The sequence below is a fragment of the Larimichthys crocea genome, chromosome I, assembly GCF_000972845.2.
Source record: "Larimichthys crocea isolate SSNF chromosome I, L_crocea_2.0, whole genome shotgun sequence".
In the NCBI taxonomy this organism is placed as follows: Eukaryota; Metazoa; Chordata; class Actinopteri; family Sciaenidae; genus Larimichthys; species Larimichthys crocea.
The window spans coordinates 15382114-15406541 of NC_040011.1; the positions used below are offsets into that span (position 1 = coordinate 15382114).

The window sequence follows — 24428 nt, forward strand, 5'->3', positions numbered from 1 at the left end:
CGCCTCCCTCTGTTTCAACTCCGACCACAGGCTAGAGAAATTAACCACTGGATTTGTTCAAAAGGCATAGAGTGCTTGCTATTTACCGTGCAGAAAGCAGAGGGCAGAAAATGCGACTGTAATACATTGAATTGGGGAGGAGGGAGTTGCTCGTTTTTCCTTCCTTTAAATGTCAGGGCAGATCCTGGAGAGTAATAGTTCTTTCCGGATGACTAGAAAACAGGGACCATGCTTGGACGGAGAGCTCTATTCTAGCAGGGAGGCTTTATTTCCATCCCTTCTTGGTGTCAAGTGCACATCCATGACACCTCTCTCTCTCTCTCTCTCTCTCTCTCTCTCTCTCTCTCTCTCTATCTCTGTCTGTCTGTCTCTCTTTCTCTCCCCCCTCACGTCAATTCATCAAAGTTGTAACCCTGTTGTCTTTGCAGAGCGAATCAGAATGTGCCCCTGGCAAAGAATGAAGGAAAAGTCAACAGGAATTAAGTTTCAGTGCAACTGTTTACTCAACTGTGGCCTGCAGTTATTGAAATTTTATCCATGGTTTTGTGTGACTACTGCAGTAATGAATTCAGTATGGCTGTGATTTTCTCACTGACGACATGCTCATTTTGAGCTGGAAAAAAGATGGCTGGGAGGTGGGGTCTGGGACTCGGGGTCTGGAGTTGGGGGAGTGGGGATGAGGAGCAGATCTGGTAAAGCCTAAAGGCCTAACACTGAGACTGAGGAGCAGGACGCACGCCGACACACCCTTTCTACTTACTGATCAGCTTACACTTCTGCCCTGGTGTTTATTGAAATACTATCCCACTTAATATCATGGAAAATGCGATTAACAGACTCACACCAATCGACATCATTAAAAATATCACATCTGGCTTGTGCTGTATAGTGCAAAACAGAACAGAACACAATTGTGAGGTCATTTTTCTACTTAAGTAAGATGTATAAGTCGAGTGCACACACTTGAAATAAAGATTTCTTCCATGATCACATGTGTACAACTGACTATCCCTGCATCTACCTCCATATTCCATCAAGTGAAATGTCGAGCAATGTCTTTTCAAAATGTTACATGTAAAAATGTTTCATACTTTGTGTTGCCAACATGAGAAATGACAACATGACTGTGTATCACTGTGTTATAATATCCTATCATCATAATGCCATGATGCTTCTGCTGAAAGATGCTCAATGATAATGCTGAATTATTGCTCAGCTCTATTTGTTACAGTGCCACGTCCTCCCCGTTCCATACTGCAGCGTTGTTGCCCTCCCTGTGCAAACACTGATGGATGTGCTGTGACAACAGACGGCGGCTCGGAGCCTGTGCATCATCACCAAACGGCTCCTGACAACAACCCAAGTCGTCCTGTCGGATAGACCGAGATAGCAGAAGACACACTGATCTTTTCAGTGTTGTTTCCTTAAACGCGCTGTCGTGTGCCACACATAACGCTGACACCAACAGAAAGAGCTTGTCTGTTTGCCTCAAGTCTAAAGACGGTGAAAATGTTTCAGGGCTCCGTCGACGATAAGGCCGGGCGTGCATCTCCGCACCTCATTGGCGAACGTGGCGGAGTGTGGCATTAGTTGTGAGTGTGAGGTGTGTTTACAACGAGCCAGGGGACAATACTGTCATCCTATTGGATGTCATGGTTTCCTAACTGTCTACACAATCCTGTGGCACCTACATACTTAAAATATGTCAGGACATCGCGATAAATATTTCACTGAAATGCAGATGCCGCATGTGATAAACACACTCACAACCAAACACAATCACACAGAGAGAGCACTTCCCCTTCTTTAAATATTCAAAAAGGGCCTCAATATACATAAATAATAATAATAATGTGTTTATATACTAGATGTACTTTGAGGAGTAATTAAATATTAAGTGGCACTTTGAGAGGGGGGTTGGGCCTGCTCTTGACAAGCCTCCATGAAGTGAAGGCAGGTGAGAAAGGGGGACTGGTCTACCTGGTGCTGCTGGAGATGCAGGAGGTCAGTCGCAGTCACCTCCACCGACGGCGTGGCGCTTTTGGGTCGCACCTCCCTGGACCCACCCTCCACGCTGGCTCCTCCATTTTGATTGGCTGGTCCGTTGCTCGTCGCCTCCGTCCCAGATTCTTGCATCATGACTTAAAAACCTGAGAGACGCGGAAAAGAGAGAAAACAGGGACAGAAACAGCTGTTAAAACACACAGAAATGAGGTCGCATTTTAACTCTGGGCCAAACTATAAACATCTGTCATATCCTTCCCACACAATTTCACTTTTATTGCAGGTTTCCCTGTTGGTTTGTGCTTCCCTGTGTCTTGTTTGTTTGCTTGTAGCATATGCAATGAGGCAAACACACACGCTCTCATAGAATAATCAACTGCTCCTTTGTTTTGTCTTTTCCGGTGCGGATCCTATGACAAGTCCATACTGGGCTGGAAGAAGAGTGAGAGGGACTTGGGTTTTGTTTGTGTTCTCCATTATGGGGCGGTGAAGGGGTCCGCAGGGGTGCGGTGAAGGGGTCCGGGTCCGGCGCAGATCGGAGAGGAACCCAACCTGAGTTGAGTGAGAGCAGAGGAGCCCAAGAAAACACTGGACCTCCAAAACAAAACACTTTCTATGGAAATGGATATATTTACTTGCATGGCTCCCAGAAGAACCACGGCAGAATGGCTTTTTAATGGGAAACAGGGCGACTGTGTGAGGCCTGCCAAAGGATCTCCATGAGAAACATCCAATCTGAGGCCAAATGAAAACAGTCAAATCCTTCAAGGGTGCTCAATTAACACCAAAATACAGGTCTGAATATAAATAAAGCCCTTTGAGTTGCTGGAAAAAATGTTGTCTTTCATAACTTCATGTAACTTAAAAGGACACATACAAATAGTGGCAGTGATTGCGAGATCTTTTTGCTTCATGTTAAGATACGACAGCAGCAATCAGTGTTAAATGTGAATACACAGCTATTTGCTTACATCCACTGTTCTGCTTTTGGATATACAAAACCCAGACAGACATGCCAGCCCACCCTCCCCTACCTCTCTGGGGATGAGTGCCAGTGACACTGGTGCATATCTGTGCCTGTATTCTTCAAATCAGTGGAATGATTTACAGCTATTGTGCGTTGGTCGCAGGCCTCGGTGGCGCAACGCGTCTAGCCTCCCAATTCTAGGGCGGTTAATGAAGCTGACCAAGTCAGGCAGAAGCGAATTAACTTGGCTGATTAATTATTTATATGAAGCAGAATAAATGCCTTTAAAACACTGGGCCTCATCATGAAAGAAGGTGGAAATGGAACTAAATGCAGATTTATGGTGTTGCATTTAAGGCGTGTAATAGGAGGGCCAATGTGAATTAATATGTGCTCAACTACACAGGCCCAGTGTCTCCAGAGATCCAGATCTAAACAAGATGCAGACACACACCCAGACACCATGGGGACACACACTCAGGCTGACAGATAGGAAATTGAAGTTGACAACTTGTCATATAAGAATATTTACAGAGCGTAGGTGAGATCATAATCTAGAAACGGCATTATTAAAAAATAAACAGCACTACTAGAAGGAGCACTGCTCTTTTAAATGGTGGTTCTCACGAGCAGTTTCCCAGCTCAGTGTCATCAGTAGCAGTTGTGGGCTACGGTGAGCTAAAACAGTACCAGAGCAAAAAAAAAAAAGAAAAAAGAAAGAAATCAAAACTTCACTATGGTTTACATCTCCTCTCCTGTAGAAGCCCTCCTTGCAAGAAGCATATCCGAGTGAGTCATCTGACACTGTGGCCTGTGCCGGTTCAGTTGTGTGTCACAACGCCCCCACACTCAGGGGCCTGTCTGAGCAGCTTGGACCCGGCCTACAGGGCCTATTCTCTGGGCTAGGGCTAGAGCCGGCCCCCCTCTCCCTTCAGACAGATGTTGACCCGGCTCACCCCTCCAGTCTGGCACGGCCTCCATCCATAATGGGATTTTCTAAACAAGGAGTGAGCAAGAGGAATACTGTGGGATGGGATGCAGCCAGCCACAACTCCATCTACAGGCCCTTGCTTGCACCAACTCCCCTTCTGAGACACCAATTAGAAACACACATTCTCGGGCGAAATTAAATGCCATTTGAAATAAACCATGGGCTGACGTTATTCGCCCCCACTTATTTTTCAAATAAAAGACATTTTTCCACATGCAGAAAAAAAAGAGGGGCCTGCTTTCTTTTCTTTTTTTTTTCCAAAGCTACATAAAAGGGGGGAAAGTAATGACTATTATACATGCACTGTCATTCCATGCAAAATTTTCATAATTATAACGGAAAGGCGTAAATTTCCAAATACATGGCATCTCCAAAAGTAATCAAGAGAATGAGCCGCGGGGCTATTTTAATGTATGCAAAACTAGTGACCCACAATAAAGGAGGGAAAGGCTACAATGAATGCAAAGTAATGCGCGCATGCTTGGAACCGGCACTGATGAGGGGATGGCTAAAATTAACACCCAATTAATTTTCGAATTGACAAACAAATGAAACCCATAAATCTACTTTCTCATTAATTTTTACCACAGAATAATTCAGAGCTGCAATATCATGAGAGAAAAAATTGGAGGAAAAAAGAAAATGGAAAATGGGCATTATCCATCATAAATATCAAGCAGATAGGAAAGAGCCTTATTAGAGAGTTGTGCTGATAACAATGTTAATCTGGGAAGCACTGAGGCAGGGACGCCGTCATCAGCTGGGGGCCCGGGCAACTTGATCACGTGACTTGGCCCCATGTTTGTTTATCTATCTTTTTATTTTCACTTTTGCTCAGGGGATAGCCTTGTCCGTGATGACTCAAAAAAAAAAAAAAAAAAAGATTTTCCATCCGTTCCATTTATACGACACGTACAAATCCGGCAGTAATTATGGGTCAGGAGTCCTGCTAAAAGGGGTGTAGTTAGTGGGGTTAAAAACATAACGTATTCATGCTCCAGACACAAACATTTAAACATAAAACAACACACAAAAGGAGACATGAGAGAAAAAAAAACTCTTCTCTTATTATTAATGGAGCATGTCAGCTTTTTTTCTGAGCTGGAAAAAAAAAAAAAAAAAAAAAAAAAAAAAAGATTCAAAATGATGGAAATTCCAGGAGATCAAAACAAGGCAACAGCATTTTTGTACAAAAAGAACTGGCTGTGCTGTTGATTATTAGATGCCTGTCTGTTCTTTAGGGGGGGAGTTGCTTGCAAAACAAAACAAGTGTTTGGAACAGACGCTGGATAATAAAAAAAGGTCAGAGTTTCTGTTTGTTTACACTTTGTTTTGTTTTTCCTTCCTCAAATATGGGCAGTACAGTACAAACAAGAGTCACATGTGTCTCCCACCTGACCAGACAGGTTGAAGGTTAAGAACAGCCGGCGGCCAGAGCTCATCAGCCCTCCCACCTCCTCTCCTCCCTCCCTCTCCTCACAGGAAATCCAATGCCTGTCCCCCTGTCATGCTTGCCTGGAATTCAACAGCTCAAACAAGTCAGCAGTGGATTCAAGGTAGGGTCGGCCCGGCGCAGCTGTGCTTTGACCCTTCTTCATGTTCTGTTTTTCTTTAATGCTCATGACAGTAAAGCCTCGGCGGCCACCTGCTTCGATTCGCCAAAGTTCTCACACAGCCCTTGTTTACACAAGCACACAACAAAAGCACAACATTTCTTGGGCGGGAGATAAAGACACACCGAGGAGGAGACAACGGGGAGAAGTTCAATTTAGAGCTGTTTAGGTTCAGCTTGGTTGCTAGACTAGACAACACATCGGTGTGTACCAAAGGTGCAGCAACAGAATGTTTCTCAAGGTCTGTCTTGTGTTCTGATGTATTTTGGCTCCTGCTTCTCTGGTAAAGTCAGAAGACAAACACAGGCCGTATGTTAAATAATCCATTATCACAGGCCTCATCACTGATAACAAACTACTCCGAGAATATATATCTTGGAAACATCCAGCAGCCAGCAGACATAGAAATTGGGCTAAATCCCAATAACCTTTCCAAAGTGTAGTCCCACACCCTTTCCATGTATTATCTACACAAAAGGGGCCCTCTGAAAACCAGAACCACCTCAATCAAAGAGCCTCAATCTGGACTCACTTGCCGCTCTGACTACATTTTCTCTGGCCCGCTCTCCGCTGAGAGGAACTAACGGCAGGGATGACATTCTGCCAAAGGAGACTTCACAGTCAGACCAAACAACCATGTAATCTTGTCAGCCACTTCAACCAAGTCACAGATAAGCAAAGCATATCTCCAGACTACTGTGACAATATAGTACGAGCACGCACCCACCCCCCTGCAACTAATACCTCCATTGCAAAAAAAAAAAAAAAACACAGAAAAAAACAAAACACCACATCTCTGCACCACACAAGACACAGAAGCGTTTTCCGAGTTCTTCCCAGACCTTGTACGGGGTATAAGCAGACCACTCATGCTGGCAAACAAAGCAGCTGTTTGTTTAATAAGTGATTGCTGCCATGGCTACAGTAAACAGGGGGAGCGGGGTTTGTGTTTATGAACAAACACATCTCCTTGCAGGAGCCATTTAATATTAACCAGGTGGAATGATCAGCCGATTTCCTAGGTGACACTCGGGGCAGGCATAGTGTAAACAGGTTCTGGGAGGAGTGGGAGGTGGAGGCTGGGTGGAGGGGGGGCCGGGCTTTGGGGAATCAAGGTCGATGCAAATGCAGCTTTCGGCTAAAATAAACAGCAAGGCAGAAGTCAAGATAAACAAAAAGTAATTCTTCTGACATTTGAAGACGCATTAAGCTGGTGTGTTGCAGCTGCTAGCAAGCCGCGGTGAATGAGAACAAGATGGGGGCGACGGCAGGGTGGGCAGCCAGCGATGGTGGTCTCCTATGGAAACACATCATTGTCAGAGGAGAGCAACCAAGTGTTTCTTCCAGACCCAACAAACAGTGGCTCTTCTTCAACAGCGCAGCGAGGAACTTGTAAAAACATGTTAAACATTTACCTCGCTCAATTATTCAGTAACCGGGTTTGTGGAAATAACAAAGGATGTCTGAGGGCTCGGAGAGCGGACACATCAGGGCATGGAGTGAAAAAAACAACAACAAAAAGAGGAATTATGTGGAATTACACCTAACAATGTTATCTATCATAAATCAAAGTGGATGCCTTGACTTCTTGATTCATGTTTGACATCAACAGATCACGGGTTTGTCCATCTGCTACATCAAACACTTCATTGTCCAGAAATAAGCAGTGATTACAAAAGACAACGCAGGCAATGTCGTGTAAGGACTTTCAAGTTGCACGTCACCTTGACCATGAATTTTTCATGTATACAACAACTTGCCATCTGCTGAGCTGAAGCCATCCAATGAGGCTTCCACATCCAGAATCCATAGCTTTCCATCTCCACCTCCCCTACTGATTTCATTCAACACTAAGGAAGGCATAAAATATGAGCAGAGGTGCCAAACACGTATTTATAACACGTCGGGACGACTGTGATAGGATTCTCAAAGCATGAAATCTAGATCCAAACCTATTACTACACCACGAGCAGAGGAAAAGGGACTCGACATCCGAGCGCTACGCGAGTATGATGATTCATATGAATATCAACCTATTATCACGCTACAAGCTCAGATAAATTAACAATAAGAGGGGTACTAGAAGGCAGACTCCAGTGGAGAAGCTGAGTAGATCCATAATTTCAAAAAATACACAAACCAGTTTGTCTCCTTTGCATGGAGCCATCCGAGAAACACCTCTGTGTAAAGGCCTGCTGTGCACAGACAATGACGGAATGTGCCAAAGTAAGGCAGGCCATGGTATTTTTAGTACAACTAGGGCCGATAGAGACTAAGTAAATAGAGAAGTCTAATGAGTTTAAATCTGGTTGTACATGAATGGAATAGTAATTCTGGGATGTGGAGCCTCTTTTAGGAGTGGTTCGCCACACATTTTCTCAGCAACTCTCCTTCATTTGACTTTGATAATCTCGCTCACATGTGGCTCATGCCCATTAACACTACAGCGAGAGGACAGACACCAGGAGACAAGGGGCCTCGTTTTCTGACCACAGGCTCGACGTGCAGGAAAAAAAAGCAGCCGTCGCTCCCATCAAGCTCGTCTTACCAATTAGACCTGTCAAACATGCACAGCCAAAGACAAACACAACTTCAATCTATCAGCATCCTATGGGAACGGCAAAAGCGCTTATTGTTTTAACATTACTTAAAGTGTGTCATATATTTTTAATCATTTTTACCAGAATTCATGTAAGGGTTGTTCCCATGGGTATGGGAATGCGGACTTGTGGAGAGGAAATGTGTCAGGCGCATTTTCCTGGGAAAATCAAGGTTAGCCTTAACGAACTTGTCTAATTAATATCGCGTACCTACGCAAAGAGAGGACAATATTATTAGAACGGCTGTCTTTTGGGGAGACGTCAACTCACTGGAGTGCACGCTTCCTCTGTGAGCTGACAACACATAGCCTAATCAGTTTTTGGGGGGAAAAGCTTAGCCGTTCTGTTAAACCATCAGGACAGACTTGTGGTAAACCAGCGCTCTCCAAGTAAGCCACTAATTACTGTTGAGTAAGTCATCAAGTGTGGTAGATGTATTTATTATGATTCCTCTCTCAGTACCAGGCGTGATAACTGGAAGAAACGGTAGGGTCTGGCCTAACCCCTGCTATTTAAATGATTCTTAGAACTGTTAAATGTTTCTCCACAGACAAAACCCACAGCAGGTTGGGGTCTCCCACCACTTTTATTTAGAGTTACTCACACAGTGATTAAGTTGCGGACACAATCATTAACCTTTACACACAATTAATGGCATGGAAATCCAACGGCAAACGCTATTTTATTTCAACAATATCTCCCGTACGACTGTCGGCGCTCGGCTACTGCTTCCAACGTAGGCATCTGTAACGCAGCAGCCATTTTGCTATTAGGCATCTGATTCACTGTCGCCGGCACGGGAGCGTCTTTACCCATTGACCCCTCCTGCTGCTTCTGAAGGCGTGCGGTACCGGGGTCGTTTAAGCCTAAGAAGCATGTTATTATTTTAAAAGCCCCAGCTTCCCAGAGAGAGGACAAGAGGGTTAAAAAGGGAAGGGAGTTTGTGCCTTCCATTAAACAGTTAAATTGAAGATAAAAGGCGTGGGGCTAAATACCAAAAGACCTTACATGAATTTCTGCGTTTTAATGGAATCAGGTTTTAACAACTCCTTTTTTTTTTTTTTTTTGTTAAATACAGCCCATGTCAGAAGGATGCGTCCCACTCATAAAGCAGCACAATGACAATGTACAGTGGCACTAATACAAGGACATAGTTCATCATGACATTTTCTGCAATTCCCAACTGATTAGGGTCATTATGTTGGAGGCCTGATTTATGTTGTCATTTCCTCTCACCGATCCTGCATCAATGAATCTTAATGAATTGGTAAATAAGGGTGAAGATTACACTGTGTGACACGGCAACATTTCTCACCCTCAACGGCCGAGATTTATGTAGCCAATTAGAGCCTAACAGAGAAAATTGGCTGGCAGAAAAATAATATTCTTTATGGTCCAAAATGGAGGAGCATTTTCAGTGAAGGGCAATTGTATTGTCAGTGTTAAAGTCCATAAACCACCCTCGTAACCCACCTTCAAAGCGCATGGGGATGTCGGACTCGGATGTAAGGGGCAAGTTTAGACCAATGTGAGGCTGTCTGTCCGCAGAGCTGTCGAGCCCCGTGGTGAGCCAAAGTCCTTAACATTCACCGTGGCCCACGTCGCATGTTTGATCAGCATAAATACACCCCTGTAGGACAAACATGTTTACCTTCTCACTGCAAACATCAGACAATCAGACGCCACGAGGTGCTGCTTCTCTAATGAAGACACAGGAGCTTTTTATCAAGGCCAGCCGTGTCCCTCTGTCAGAAACATGGCTCTTTTGTACAGACATCAAAAAGCATTTGTACAAAGCAAAGACGGCAAATTATTTGCTCTAAACACACAACAAGGCAATATTTTTCAATTAGTTTTTTTTCGGTGAAGGGGGAAAAAGAAATCTTAAAAGAACACATCCAAAATGCCCTTCATCTTTATTTCATTTTTCAAAGGAGGAATATGAAAATACAATGCTCTCTTTGAAGATATCTCTGATCAACACATAGAGGAGGACATATACAATGTGATTAGGGCCTTTTTAACTATTCCCGGGTACATCGTTATCACAGCCACGACACTTCTCGTTTCTCATATGCAGATTAAGGAATTCTGAAGATGATTACGGTGAGGGACAAACCTGTTTTTGTGTATCACTACAAAGCACCAAAAGCTTGCCTGCTTATTAATACCAACTTCTTAAAAAGAGCACTTAGAGTCATAATGAGAGCCTTTATGCATTACATATTGTGACTAGATGTGAGGAAGCGGCTCTCCACATCAAACAAGCTGGCCTGCTATTAGGCACCGGGGCTGAGGGATGCTGTGTGAAAAGGAGTGGAAAATTAAAGCTGAAGCAACGCAGGAAAGGGCTTAATTTACTGGCATGTACAGTATGCAAATGAGATTACTCTCAGCTTAACTGCATCATTTATGTCCATAATAACAGCATCATCATTACAGGGCTCAAATTAAATTACACTGTAATTAGCATATCAAAGTGATTGGTTAAAGTTTAAAACAAATACCCAATTTTGTTAATGAACATCTGTAATCACCGTGTAGACTCTCAGTGAAAACATCCAAAACAAATATGTGTTTTGGAGAAGGGGAGGCATATCCCTCCCTAACGTCTGTCTGTCTCTGTACATGAGTGTGTGTGTGTAGTGATGTTGGAAGGACGGGGGGTGTTTTACCTGGAGAGCTCCACACACTCGGGATATATTTCCCAAACTCCAGGAGATCAAAGATCCAATTTCCCACACTTGCCACTTCAGGAGCTCATCAATAAAATACTAATCACTTCACGCCTGATTCTGAGAATGGAGCCGCAGCCGAAGGCTTAAGGAGACTTCCATATCGCAAAAAAAAGCCCTCCGTGCTGACTGTCTTGACTGTTGTTGATTGTGCACAAACTCCTGCACGCACACACACACACACACACACACACACACACACACACACAGATAATTTGCAGTTAGCTTTATCCAATAGCTGTCCGGCTTTTTTGTCCTGATAAACATGGTGAGGTTTTAACCTCTGACACAAATCACACACACCTTATTTCACGCGCATATGAATGAAAGTCAAAACCTTTTGATGTGGCGCTTGATATAATCTAGAATTACGGATTACACAACATAAAAAGTGTTCTTATTTTCACAAAATGTCAGTTAAATACCGCCAGGTCTTTGTTTTCCACTTTCCTCCACCAGTATCAATCTGTTTTTACTCTTAGTTTCACAAAGAAATAAGGCAGCAGTGGTGTACATTATCATAAATGCACTCGTCAAATTTTACAGAAGTGGCATCTTATTTTATTCATTAAGAAATCCATTAAAAGGCCTTATTCCTTGCAAGTATGTAAGAGATGTGCCTTTCAAGGTAGAGCTAGGGCAAATCCACTCCATCAGCTAATGACGGCACTCATTACACAGAGAAGCTCGCTAATGAAGGCGCGGTGGCCGGCCGATCCCCTCACCCAGCATAAAGCCCTATGAAATGCTAATATCTCACTTCTAATTAAAGGATACTAAGTCCAAATGCACCTTCACGGCTAGTAGCTGGCAACATAAATTTTATTTTTCAACACTACACTACACCCAGAGATGTGCCTGAGCAACATTCCATTAATTCATATTTAATACCCCCACTAGTCCTGTGTTTGCCTTGCTATCTCTCCTCTCCTCTCTCCTCTCCTCCTCTCCCCTCCCAGCGTTAGACTGAGAGTATGCACATCATTACGCTTTCTAAGGCTTTTTTTTTTCTGCTTTTTGTTGATGCACATATTACTTTAAAGTGCTTCCAGAAATGTCTGCATGTGTCACAGGGGAAAGGTCAGGAGGAAAACAAAGAGCAAAAAAAAAAAAAAAAAGGAAAACATGGCAGTATCCCCCCACCTGTATACATTTACTGTGTTTACACATCTTTGGCTGTAAATATGTTTACAAGAAAACCTGCTGCCCTTCTCAGAAACTGACCTTGAAGCCAGTAAACAGAGCTTTCACAAAGTTCATTACCGTCAGAGAGGGTATAGCAGAGCTTTCTACTCACATGAAAAAACAAACTAAACAACAAAAGGTTGGTGCCATTAGCTTATCGACCAAATATAAGTGTAATGGAGTGGAAATAGTTTGTGCTCGACAAATACTGAAGAACTGTATGTTACTTTGAACTATGATTCAAACTTGATTTATAGCACAACTGAGTTTTATCAGTGTAATCATATAACTTGTTATCTGTTCCCTTCCTTACGGCTCCCAGTGAGTGAATGCTTCACAAATATCAGTGTGACTCAGAACATGTATTTCATCATTGGCCTTTAGCCAATCATATGAAAACCATGGCTCTCAAGTCTTTTCCAGGAATTCAGAAAAAGTGTCTGGTTTTACTATGAATGTTTATGCATATTAAAAAAAAAAAAAAAAAACTGGCACCGCAGCCGTGATTCACCAACTTCAGAAGTGAATCACCGGGTGTGTATCATCGTTTTATGAAAGGAATCATCATCAGCACACAAGCGAGCTCCATTGTACGACTGCATCATTTTTGCAAATAAATGGCCACTTCGAGAGGCAGTATCTTTCAAACTGAGCTAATTATTAAAAAAAGTAATGCTTCCTTTTAACGTGTGCTTGTCTTGTGAATGTGAAAATACAAATTGTCTCACATTTAGTGCATCATTTGCCAGCGGGGAGTAGTGAAATGCCTGAATTTAAAGGTCAGTGTTAAGAACATATCACATGACGTCTGTTTGATCCCAGCCCAAGTATTTTCCCAAGGATTCTCCGGCTCTGTACTGTGTAAATCACGAAGTCTGACCTTCTACATTCCTCATGCTCTGTCCTCCCATTCATCCACAGGCGCAGATAATGCTGGGCAAATATCATAAACGTGAGGATTTTAGGATTGAGGTGAGGCTGCCATCATCTTCCACCAACTGGGGAAAAGAAAAGTCCATGCATCTGAAAGAACCCTATTTCCACGTACTGCCAGACTAACTTGACCCTAATGCCTGATAGCCCATATACTGATAATCCATAGAGGATACTCGAGGTGATTGGCAATTTGAGTAACGTCCAGATTTAAGATTTTGATGACATTCTGTCAGGATTTGAAACGTTGCACCTCTGCCTAAACACCAAAAAATCACTGCCGTATTCAGTGTGTATTAAAAAGTAGCAAAACCTTTTTACAACTGATACTCCACAAAACTTCACAACAATTAAAATAAAATAGCCACAGCCTCCAGAATGCTGTATTTCCTCTGCTGTATCCCAGGGTTTTCTGAGTTCATCTGAGTATCATAAAAGGCCTCTTAGCGTCGCCAAGATGTTTCCAGTTCAAACGCGTCGTCGTCTTTGGGCCAGGGCGTGACCTGCAGCTGAACCGGCCTCTGCTCGGCCACAGGGAGGAGGGCAACAGCCACTCCAAACACACCACCCCACCCCCTGATAAATAACTTAACACAGCAAACAGAGGCCCATCAGTCAAGCTACACATAGCTAACACCGGGACAGGGACAGAGATCGATGGAGAGATACAGACAAAGACAAGACAGACAGAGGGAAGGGAAGAAAGACAAGAAGAGAGGGGACAGAGGAGTGAGAGGCGGGGGTACATTGTGAGGGCATCTAACAGTGGAGAGTAGATAAATATCACACGGGAGCCTGAGCCAAGCAGCATGGAAGGCCAAGTACTGTAAGGCTGTGAAAGCCAGGCTATTTTGCCGAGCTGTGACATTTGTTTCTTATTGTCTAAGTGGCAGCTGAAAGCGTCTCCCTGCGAGGGCCCCTCGGCTCTGCTCTGGCCCGCTTTGACAGGGAGGTAACCATATTAGGACGTGTATGGTAAAGTAAACAATAACATAGTTGCAATGAGATGGAAATTTTTCAGCTAATGGTGTTTGTCATTCCTGTTTTCAGTGCACTGAGCAGCCCTGTGTTTTTTCGAGCCGGCCAGAGAGACTTTGTTTATGAAAACAACGCAGGAGCCAAGGCTAAAACCAGAGCAAAAAAAAAAAAAAAGAGAGAGAGAGAGAGAAAACTGTAAATAAATATCAGTTTAAAAAATGCCTCCACCTTTTTCATTTGATTACATAAATAAACCCACATTTGGGTAGAAACAGACTTTCACTTCCCGTGTCCCTCCCAGGCCCTGTCCACACTAAGGCGGCTAAATTTAAAAAGCATATTTATCTCCCCGGTTTGGCCTTCTCTCCATGCTAATTCACCATCCGTCACAGATGCAAACTGTATGCTTCGAAAACACTCTGAATGTGAAAACAATGGTGTTGCGTGGGAAGCTAATAAAATCACTATATTATTTGTCTGAGGAAAAGAAGCAGAAAAACATGTCAATGAGAACATCTAAATGTTTTGTTTGTGTGTACACAAGTGATCACGGAGAGTAAGAGTGTGGTTGATGATACCAGCACGCATATTGGAGTTTTTTTTTTTTTCAATACTTCAATTACTTTAAAGAAATTAATATTCAATGTTGTCTTAAAACAGCTGAACAAAACAAGTAAAATACAATCAAAACCATAAGCAGAGTTGAGATTTATGGCCAGAATTTAAAAAACTTTCTTGGGAAACTCTTTAATTACAATGGAATCCCTGCGAACAGTAGATTTTGTCCCAAGGGCAAAGTAAATCTGCATCTTTGACAAGTGAATTCACACCATTGTTCAACAGCAAACCATCTTCACATAATTAACCTTTAAAAAACAAAACAAAACAAAAAAAACAGTATGCTACAATAGCTGTGTTGCACTATTAGCTTTTATTCAAGCCCTCTCTGTGGGAGTTGACTATAACCTGCTCCACAAAAGAGGTACGGCTTACAGAAAGTTATGAAACATGAGTTAATGATACAAATATTTATATTATATATATGTTTATATGTCTATAAACTGTGTGAACTTTCTGACAGTTGCGTAGCTTAACTGTCAGTTAGCAAGCCTCTTAGCTTGGAGAGCTTTTATCCCCCTTACATGACTCATTATTGAATAAAATTATGTACAATACCAATGAATACCACGGGGGAGTAAAATGCCTATTACATAAAAAAAATTAAAAAAATGTACCAGCTAGCGGCTATTCAGACTGAGGCTATTGAGTCTCTCTGAAGTTTAGCTAGTTTCGCGGTACTAGTAGTCGCTACGTCACAAACCACAAACTTCTGCAACAAAATGTTTTGCAGAGACACAAAGATGGAAATGACTGGGCCCAGTCCTAGCCTAAGGCTGTTAAGAATAACTATATATTTATATAGTTATAGTTTATTTATTTATTTGGGTGGGCATTCAATTAAAGCTTTCAACACTTTTAATTATTGGTTTTAGTGTTGGATTCTACGCTCACCAACCAGTAGGAAACCAGCAATAAAGCCGTGGCTGAGGGTGGACGATACATTTTTCATATAGTATTTTCAGATTCATCAGATATCTGTCCCGATATGAACACGGTCTCAATAAAAGGGTTTCACTTAGTTGCATCTCAGTATTCAAAACATATTTTAACATTGTCCAGGCCATCCAACAAGGGAATGAGTGGGAACCAAATTGTTAGCAATATATATTGTGAATCAGAGCAATGAGCAAATTCATGGTTGAATGAAATAACTGAAATACTATTTGATATGCCTGCTTTAAAAGGCTCAATTTCTCACTAATTTCAACAGCATGTTGAGCTATTTAAAAGAAATGTAGCCCTCATTCTGTTTTATGTTTCACTGGTCACTTCTTCTCCTCCCTGTTCACTCCCTTTTCTTTGGCTCTGTTACCACGCTATCTTTTCCAGGTTAAGAAAAGAAATAGCCGCATGTTTTTGTATGTGTGGAAAACAAAGACTCTGATTTTTTTCCAGCCCTTTTGAATAAAGTCCTACTGCTGACTCACTGGTCAGCAATTAAAAAAAAAAAAAAAAAAAGGCTGAAAAAAAGGGAAAGTCCTCAAAGATGTCAACGTGCCAACATTCACGTGCGATCCTTTAGAGTACATACAGTCGACTATACTAGGAAGTAGGAGCAGACATGCAACTCCTCCACTTCTGTCCTCTCCACATGTTGACTTTCTTTGTTTGGCTTTTACCCACCCCGCTGCAGCTCTCTCTCTCTCTCACAGCCCCATTCCTAATCTCACACCAAAAAATGCGAGCTGTTTATTTGCGTAGGGCTGAAGCTATTCCATTAAGTAGCCTCACCAGGTGCTTTATCCCTAAAAGGGATTTGTTTTCTAAAATAAACGGAGAAAGCAAAGGGGCTGCCAAAGTGATATTTACCATGACGTGGCGATTGCAACAAAGTCAAAATTATCCAAATAAGAATCGCTTCACCTTGTAGGAACTTTTTGTAATTTCCTTACATAGTCAGAGACATTCTCTAGTCGGACTGGAAACCATAAACAGGTGTTCTTTTAATGTGTCATAATACATAAATGTGTAATATTGATTTGGGAGCAGGGACAGCATGTACATATATTAAGTTATATTTGATACTCCACCAGTTACAGTACAGTATGTTGTTTAGCAGTAAAGGCAGGCTGTCAGAAGCCGACATAGGTTACCACAAAAAAGAACTCTGTACAGACAACAAATCAATCCAAGTTATTAGTTTCATTTCATCTTTTTCTGAAGCAGAGATGCTAGGCCAAAGCAAAAAAAAAAGGCTCTGACACTCACTTTTGTGATTTTCTTTTCATCTTGCTGTAAGACAACTCATCTGCGGATGGAATTTGCTTACTTCTGTCGCCTCAGTCAATCTCACACAAAGACTGTGTCACGTTAGCCGTCTGCACCTGGTAGCAGGCTGACATTATCAAAGCTCCTCACTCTCCCAGCAAGACCGGAGTTTATACAGCCGTCAATATGTTTCAGACCAAAAGAAGACATGCCTGTTTGATGCTGATAGAAAAAGAAATTGAAACTTGCCGAACGCCACCCCACCTCCCAAAAAAAAAAAGATATTTTAAGTAGATTCAAGATAACACCTCTGTGATAATATTATCAGTGCAATTCTTTCTACCTGAAAGCAAAAGATAATTCACATGAAAGTTGTCGAGGATGCAGGAGGAAATAAGAATGTTGCTCGATCATGTGACATAATATATTCAGCATAAGGCATGCATTTAACTGTGCAACCTGTTTAGCCAGACAATACAGAGGCGGGCAATCTGCCAGGCAGTGTTCTGATAGCAGCTGATGTGGCCATGGGAGCAGAGCATCAGATAGGGAAAGCAGACGGCGGCCAGGTGATGGTGTTTAGAAGCTTTGACACATCCTGTGATCTCAATCAACAGGAAAAGGCAGAAGCATGCCGTCGCTTTATGCCTCTGCCTTTGGTCCCCATTGTGACGTCTTTGTAGGGACGATAATTTTTCATTTTCACGCTGCCTTGCATCTATTCTGCCTGTCACTGTTTTTAACTACAGCAGCCAAGCTCAGAGAGTAGATTACGGCACTTACAGTGCATGAAAAACACAGCAACAAAACTGCCAGTGACAGAAGCGTTTAACTTTCTTGCTAGAAATCTCCCCCATGTGGCACTTTTGCTACAGCGAGTTGTTTATTATGTTCCAAGCTAGGCATAAGCGATTAAAGGAGCTCTTAAGAATCAAAGTGTTATAAATGCATGGAAACACAGCCGGCTGTAAATGCCACAGAATTAGAAGCTTACCAAGCCTAATACTAATACATGGCAATTTTCAGCTTGATGCTGATATAAAGAAATTACTTTTTTAAAGTAAGCAATAAATGCAGTCAAGGGAACTATTACAGATGCCCTATTTTCATCCCAGCATAAATCTGCACACGACCTTTCTGTGGGTCCAACTCATGAATCCACTTGTTTATTCTTAACACTTCCATAAAAAAGTGGATTAAACAAAGCAAACTCAACGGCTAAAACTGAGGCAATATAAACCAAAGTGTTTAAAGCAAGGAAAGAATTGCGAGAAATTGAGCGTTTGCATGATGTGTTCTTCCCTCCCTTACATGGGTTCATGAAATTCAAATGAAGTCCAGTGTGAGACGATAACATTCTGAAGCCCTCAAAACAGAGAAAGATGTTTTTTGGGCATCTGAGAATTCTTCTAAGCAGAGGCACATTTCTGGAAAGTTGGACATCATCAAGACTGAATAAATTGGCCGAGCCTCGTCACATAGATGTGTCCATATGATGATGAAGTGTTCCAGAAGTCTGCTTTTAGACTGCATTTCTAATTCAGAATTCACTTAATTTGCAAACAATTAACGATTAAAAACAGAAAGCACAGTCGGTCCACATACAGTCAAAAATGAACACCATGCTTCCACACACAAACATAGACTGTTTCAAGAGTCTACTGAACTTTAAAGAGCTTTAAACACCAAGACATGCTAATCCCATAAGCTGCCATGGGGATTTGGCATTAGTGATGCGATCAAAATCACAATGGAAAGTTATGTCAATAATTAGGCTGATTTTGTCACATTAACGTTAATTATACAACCATTTGTAAGATTTCAAGGCTGGTCTTACATCTGGAGCAGGCAGCTGAGGGGCCTGCTGGAGTGGACCTCACTATGCAGAGAATGCACTCCAGATAAACAGCAGCAGCATGAATCCTCCGCTTCAATTTTCTCCAAGTCTCTGTTTTCCAAATGTGGGGGTGATTGTCTGAATCAAATCAAGAAGTATGGGCTGTTTAACAGATTGTGGGGATGAGGGCCTCCTCTTGCAGTGAAGAGAATCCTGCAGCAGCCGTTGCTAACTAACGATGACAGTTACAGATGCTTTTGCGCTTTCTAACCTCGACAGAGAAGCCACAGCAGTTAATATTTAAGATGAGAATCTCGTATCAGTAACGGTTTATTGTTAAAAGTCAGAGCAATCTTTCTATCTAGGATGTCACTGTTTGTCTTTGGAAGTTCCTTCTGGGGTAAATGAGTTGTAAGATCCACCTTCTAAATGCTGTTTCTTGGCAGAACACTTGAGCACTTACTGTTTTTGTGGAATTTTGTATCTTTGCTTAAACTTAACAAAAATAAACAAAATATCAATAATTCTATGAAAGCATTCCAACAAGAAAAACAATGAGAACAAGCTGTTATCTTTCCTAATTTCACCCATGTGCTTTGTCAGGGTATTCCTCCTCAAATAAATGAAGTCACACTTCACATATCCTGTTGCCTTGTTGCTTTGTAACTAACAGCCTCAACCGACAAACAACGCTGCTAACTGTACAGTCGTTACTTGGCACATTGCTGCACATGTCCTACCTGTCTACCTGCATGTCACAACATGTTGACAGAGGAAGAGAGAGAGAGAGAAAGAGAGAGAGAGAGAGAGAGAGAGAGAGAGAGAAAGGACGGTGAGAGTGAGGTTGAAGCTGTACGAGACAGAAAACAGACACACTCCTCCTCTGAAGCCCTGAGCTCCTGAAGTGTTAACACCCCCACCACCACCCTCCCTGTTCCACACACACACACACACACACACACACACACACACACACACACACACACACACACACATACACCACCTCACCGGATCACTCCAGCCAAAACTTCACATCCTGGAGGCCCCCCGAACCTTCTCAAGATAGGGAGACGGGCGTAAGGCGCATACGAGATATCCACCAGAATAGCTGAGATGCCAAAAGACAGCATGAGAGAGTGTGGTAACCCCCCCCACACACACACACTTGTTTGGTAAACATGGCATTACCATATTTCAGCTTTTCCAGACAAACAGACAGACAGATATCTCCACGGTGAGGGGGCGTGTAGTTCCCCAGTGCAGCGTAAAGCCAATTCAAAAACCACAAACTTACTCCAAAAGTCCATTCTGACCTTCAGGGGGGAAACGTCCTTTTATTGCTACTCACCGAGCTAGTGTTTAAACGGCAGCATCTCAAACCACACTGACGGAGTGCACCTGTCGAGGCCCCCGCAAACACACACACCCAATATACAGTACACAAACAAGACAACCACACCGCATTCAGTTAATTATTAAGCCACTTCAATACGACATTCACACACATGCAGGGGGCTGGAGTCTGGTGAATGATTGTGTGTTTACCTTCTACGATGACTTGCTTATTTAAAGCAATCTTCAGTTCCAGTGGTGGTAAAACAGCCTCCTCGCCCTGCGGACACAAGATGGAGAATTATTTATAGTTATGAAATAATTACCACTGCGCGCCATAATGCCTGTCATCAACACACACACAAGTCAATTATTAGAAAGACACGGGTGTAAAGCAGCGGTGCCAGTAACAAGTTGTGCACCGGTTGCTATTGATTAGAATGGATAACGTGCACAAACAAACAGTCTGATACATGTTGAGAGAAGTCCTCAGACAGAGATCAATCCTCTGCATTCTGTTGCTGTTTACTCTCCTTTGTTTGTGTGAATCTGTACAAGTCAGCATACCTTCCTTTGCAGCTACAGACGCGCAGCCAGAGCACCTCTCGTTTATCGCCCTGTAGCCTACTATTGTCACCGTCGGACACATGCTCGCATTTCCATCTTTCGTCTGCTAACTACAACTACACCCACTGGTGATAACAAATGAACAATGAGGCTGTCTGATGTGAGTGAATGGTTTATTTGCAAGACAAAAACTTTTGGATATTGCTGACAGCAGAGGCCTTACTTGCTCCCCCCCCCCCTTCCTCCTCCTCCTCCTCCTCCTCCTCCTCCTCCCCTGGTGGTGAACACAGTGTACCTGTACCTGCACTGCCCTGACTCAACTCCCCCTGGGCGGCCCTGATCTGCATGCACACAGCTTTCCTAACTGCGCACTCAACCCAGGCAAAGAAAGATGAAAAAAAAAGAAGAGAGAAGGAAACAAAATCTTATTTTTATGGTAAACTGAGAAGCGACTGTGGGGCAATATCTCAGGTGCATTTGAATAAAAGCATTAAAGCATATCCAAATACGAAAAGAAAAAAAAAAAAACTCAAACTCCCTACCGTTCTTTTCTGCCGCTTACATTTGGCAGTCAAAACTGCGGCCAGGCATTTGTGCAAGTGTTTATCTAAAGCAGACTGCGCATAGATAAAAAACACAGCAGCCCAACATGCCCAGTTTCAGCATTAATTATGTGTTAAATGCCCTTGTTGAAAACGCGAGTCAACATCCAGCTCGCTCTGAACTCTACTGAGGGTTGAACAATCATCGAAAATGGACCATTCCCACACAACTACCCTATTATTGTGATTCATTACACTTCAATTAACATATCATCAATGGAATCGTAAATCAATGGCGAGTGGTGACAAATGACAGATATTTTCAGTTTCAAACTACTAAACATCATTAATTCCCATCACCTGAAAGAGCCCCGGGAGCTAAATGAGTTTACCCAACGCATAACATCCATTTAGATAAATGTTCTATCATTTTAATGATGGAAAATTTGTATCGGAGAGAAAAGGCAACAACGGGATCCTGATAGCAGCTGTACGCCTTTTCTCCTTGTAATATAATGCCCATCTTGTAATGCCTAAACAGATAATTGTCTCCATTTCAAACAGCACAAGGCTGTAATATTGCCATTTAGAGCAGTGGGGGTGCGGAGAACGTAGGGTGAGGATAAACAAGCACACGCTGCTTCACCCGGTTGGGAAAACCGAGCCCATCACACACTCCCACATTGAGATTTTAGGGAATAGAACAACTCCTGGTTGAGATAATTACCCACCTAGGTGGGTTATGTGCATGCTCAGTGAGAGTCTTAGGCTAAGGATATGAATCAAAAAGCAACAATTTTAAAAAGACAAAGGAAAGTGAGGAGCATTTTGCAAGCTTCTCTTGTGATGTCAAAGTGAGTGGATGCTGCAGGTGTACTGTGTTCAACGTGGAAAACAGAATAACAAAGACTTTTGACAAAGAAACAACTCATAGCGGCTGGACGACTCTTACCGTTAGAGGATCAGATGATCCAAATAAATGTTTCATTGCAGCCGGCTTCATTGTAATAGTGGCATGAGGTAAAAAAACAAAACACGCAAACAACCTATTTCTAGAGGAAATGGACAATCAAAGGGTTTTTTGCTATGGTAATGATCTGCTGTGGTTACATCTGAGCACGAACAAAGACTCATTTTATTCTGTCCACAAACCTGTGAAGTGGACTTCCCTATTTGTGAGGGGGTCACGGCTTCACAATATGCTCTCTAGTCCCAGGTATGTTATCAGTGCCTTTGGCTTTGTTGTAAGATTGCATGTTCAAAATATGAATTAATACCCCTCCACTGAAACGCACCCAATCCCAACAAAAGGCCCACATTCACTGTGGACAGCTCTTCAGCTCCTCTAATGGACAGGCTCTCCTCTCTCTTCACACAGTACAGACAAAAAAGATGAGGGCCCATGAATATTTACCACTAAGTAAAGTTATTCCATTAATTACTCTGAGCACGCTTAATACTGTATCTGTGGCTACTTCTGTGGCGGCTCGTTAATGAACCTTCACACATCATTACCATATTAATTAATGCTCTACTCAATGGTTGTCAATAGGAGGCTGCCAGAGTTGTCTCTCGGTTCTTTGCAGCCCGTGCGGGATGTTTCGATCACTTAGTATCAGCATCTGAATAGATTCACACTATTTATCACTCTATTTATCATGCCGGAGCCTACATGTGTTTGCTAGTGGAGCTGGTTAACTCTCCCCAAGGCTGGTGGATCCGTATTAAGAGCATTGTGTAAATAAGAAGAGGGCGTAGGAGGGTTTGAGTTGTGTGGAGTCAGTGATATCTATATACAGGGTCATTGGTGTTTGTTTTTAGGGTGTGTGCAGGAGATTTTCCAAGTCACTGTCTGTGCTCTGAAACACAGGAAAATCTAAAGCATGACTCACTTCTCAACAAGCGCAGCTGCTTACTGTATGATCCGATCTGCTAAAAGGGCTGACTGCACACTATTCTCTCCTTCTTTTCTTCTGGGCTTTTATTAAGACGGACTGATTAAATGAAAAACATGGCTAAGTCTCGTAAAGACCCAAAGAGAAGAAGAAAAAAAAGTGAAAAAACAAGCATAGTTTTTTTCCCTTTTTGATGTGATTGGCAGTATCCTGGCATTATATTGTAACACCCACACAGACTGTAAACAACAGCACTTTCTGACACGCAAACAGACTCAAAACCCACCAATTAAACCCAACTTCAATCCAGCCAGCGCTTTTTTTTTTCTAAGCTTAAAAGGCAACAGTGCAGTCTGGTGAATGTCAGTCCTGTCTGATCCCCCAGATTCGTTGGACCTGCCCTCACATTTTGCTGAGCTAAGAACAAAGTACACAGAGTGCACACAGAGAGCTTTGCTGCATTAATACCAAGGAAGTGGAATTTCACTCCTAACCCAAAACAAACAAGGCCACACATTTCTTTACACTATTTAAATGAGCTCTTTGAATACAAAAAGTCCTATCAAGTTGATATCCAGTGCACACTGCCATGTGTCTTCAGAAAGTCTTATCTATTGATCCAGGAGAACAAAAAGAAAAGTGAACTTTGTGAATCATTGTGTCTGCCGGGAGGTCACAGCAGGGGCATCTCAGGATCAGCACAGTTGAAAGAAGTCTGTCACTTAGCGCGTGAAGTGTCATTTAGAGATTTCAGCCCTGATCACAAGTACAGCACGCACAGGGCTAACACACAGTTAACATTATGCAATCCTATTTTTATAACCAACCCCTTTCCACCTTGTCAAGTAGGAGGACTGTCAATCCTGCCCAGCCATATCAAGTTTCCACTCTCGCCCAGGTCCCAGCTCCTCTCCAACCACAGATCCTGTGCGCTATTAATATCAATAAGCTGTAGATTCCATTTCCCCGGACAAAGACAAAGGGAGATCAAGAGGCGATGAGTGAGGGGAGGAACTAATACCCTCACGCATCACCCATGAGGGGGGGTTACCACTTACTATCACCTCCAACCCTGCTGCACTGACAAAAGGAAAGATTCTGCACATGAACTTGTACACACTCTGTTTCACAACAACAGCGCGCCCACATCAGGGTGACGCAAATATAAGCTAAGTGCTGGCTGATGTTTTACAAAGTTTTAAACTTAGAGGACGCATTCCTCCATTAATCAGGTTAAACCGTACAGTACATCCAACGTTCTTCTTCATTCTCCTCACAATTTAGATGTATTCAAATACACAGTTTGAGGACGCAGGGATGCTGGTGACAGGAACGAAACAAAGTTCATTTTATCAGTCAGCCTCTTTAAATGAGCTTTCATTTCTGTCCTGCACACATTTAGATTTGAAATTAGAATCCC

The 24428-nt window shown here is 42.6% G+C and overlaps 1 protein-coding gene across 8 annotated transcripts in view; it reads right to left on the reverse strand.

The window, feature by feature from the left end:
* The window catches only part of foxp1b (forkhead box P1b), a 150481-nt gene that overhangs the window by 80057 nt on the left and 45996 nt on the right, over positions 1-24428 (reverse strand). For all 8 annotated transcript variants that reach the window (XM_019267268.2, XM_010734949.3, XM_027279262.1 and 5 more), the window contains 2 exons: positions 20218-20284; positions 1981-2150 (listed from right to left, as the gene is read on the reverse strand). In XM_019267268.2, coding sequence (XP_019122813.1) covers positions 1981-2139 — 159 coding nt within the window. In that variant the 5' untranslated portion in view covers positions 2140-2150; positions 20218-20284. The remainder of the gene's footprint in view (positions 1-1980; positions 2151-20217; positions 20285-24428) is intronic.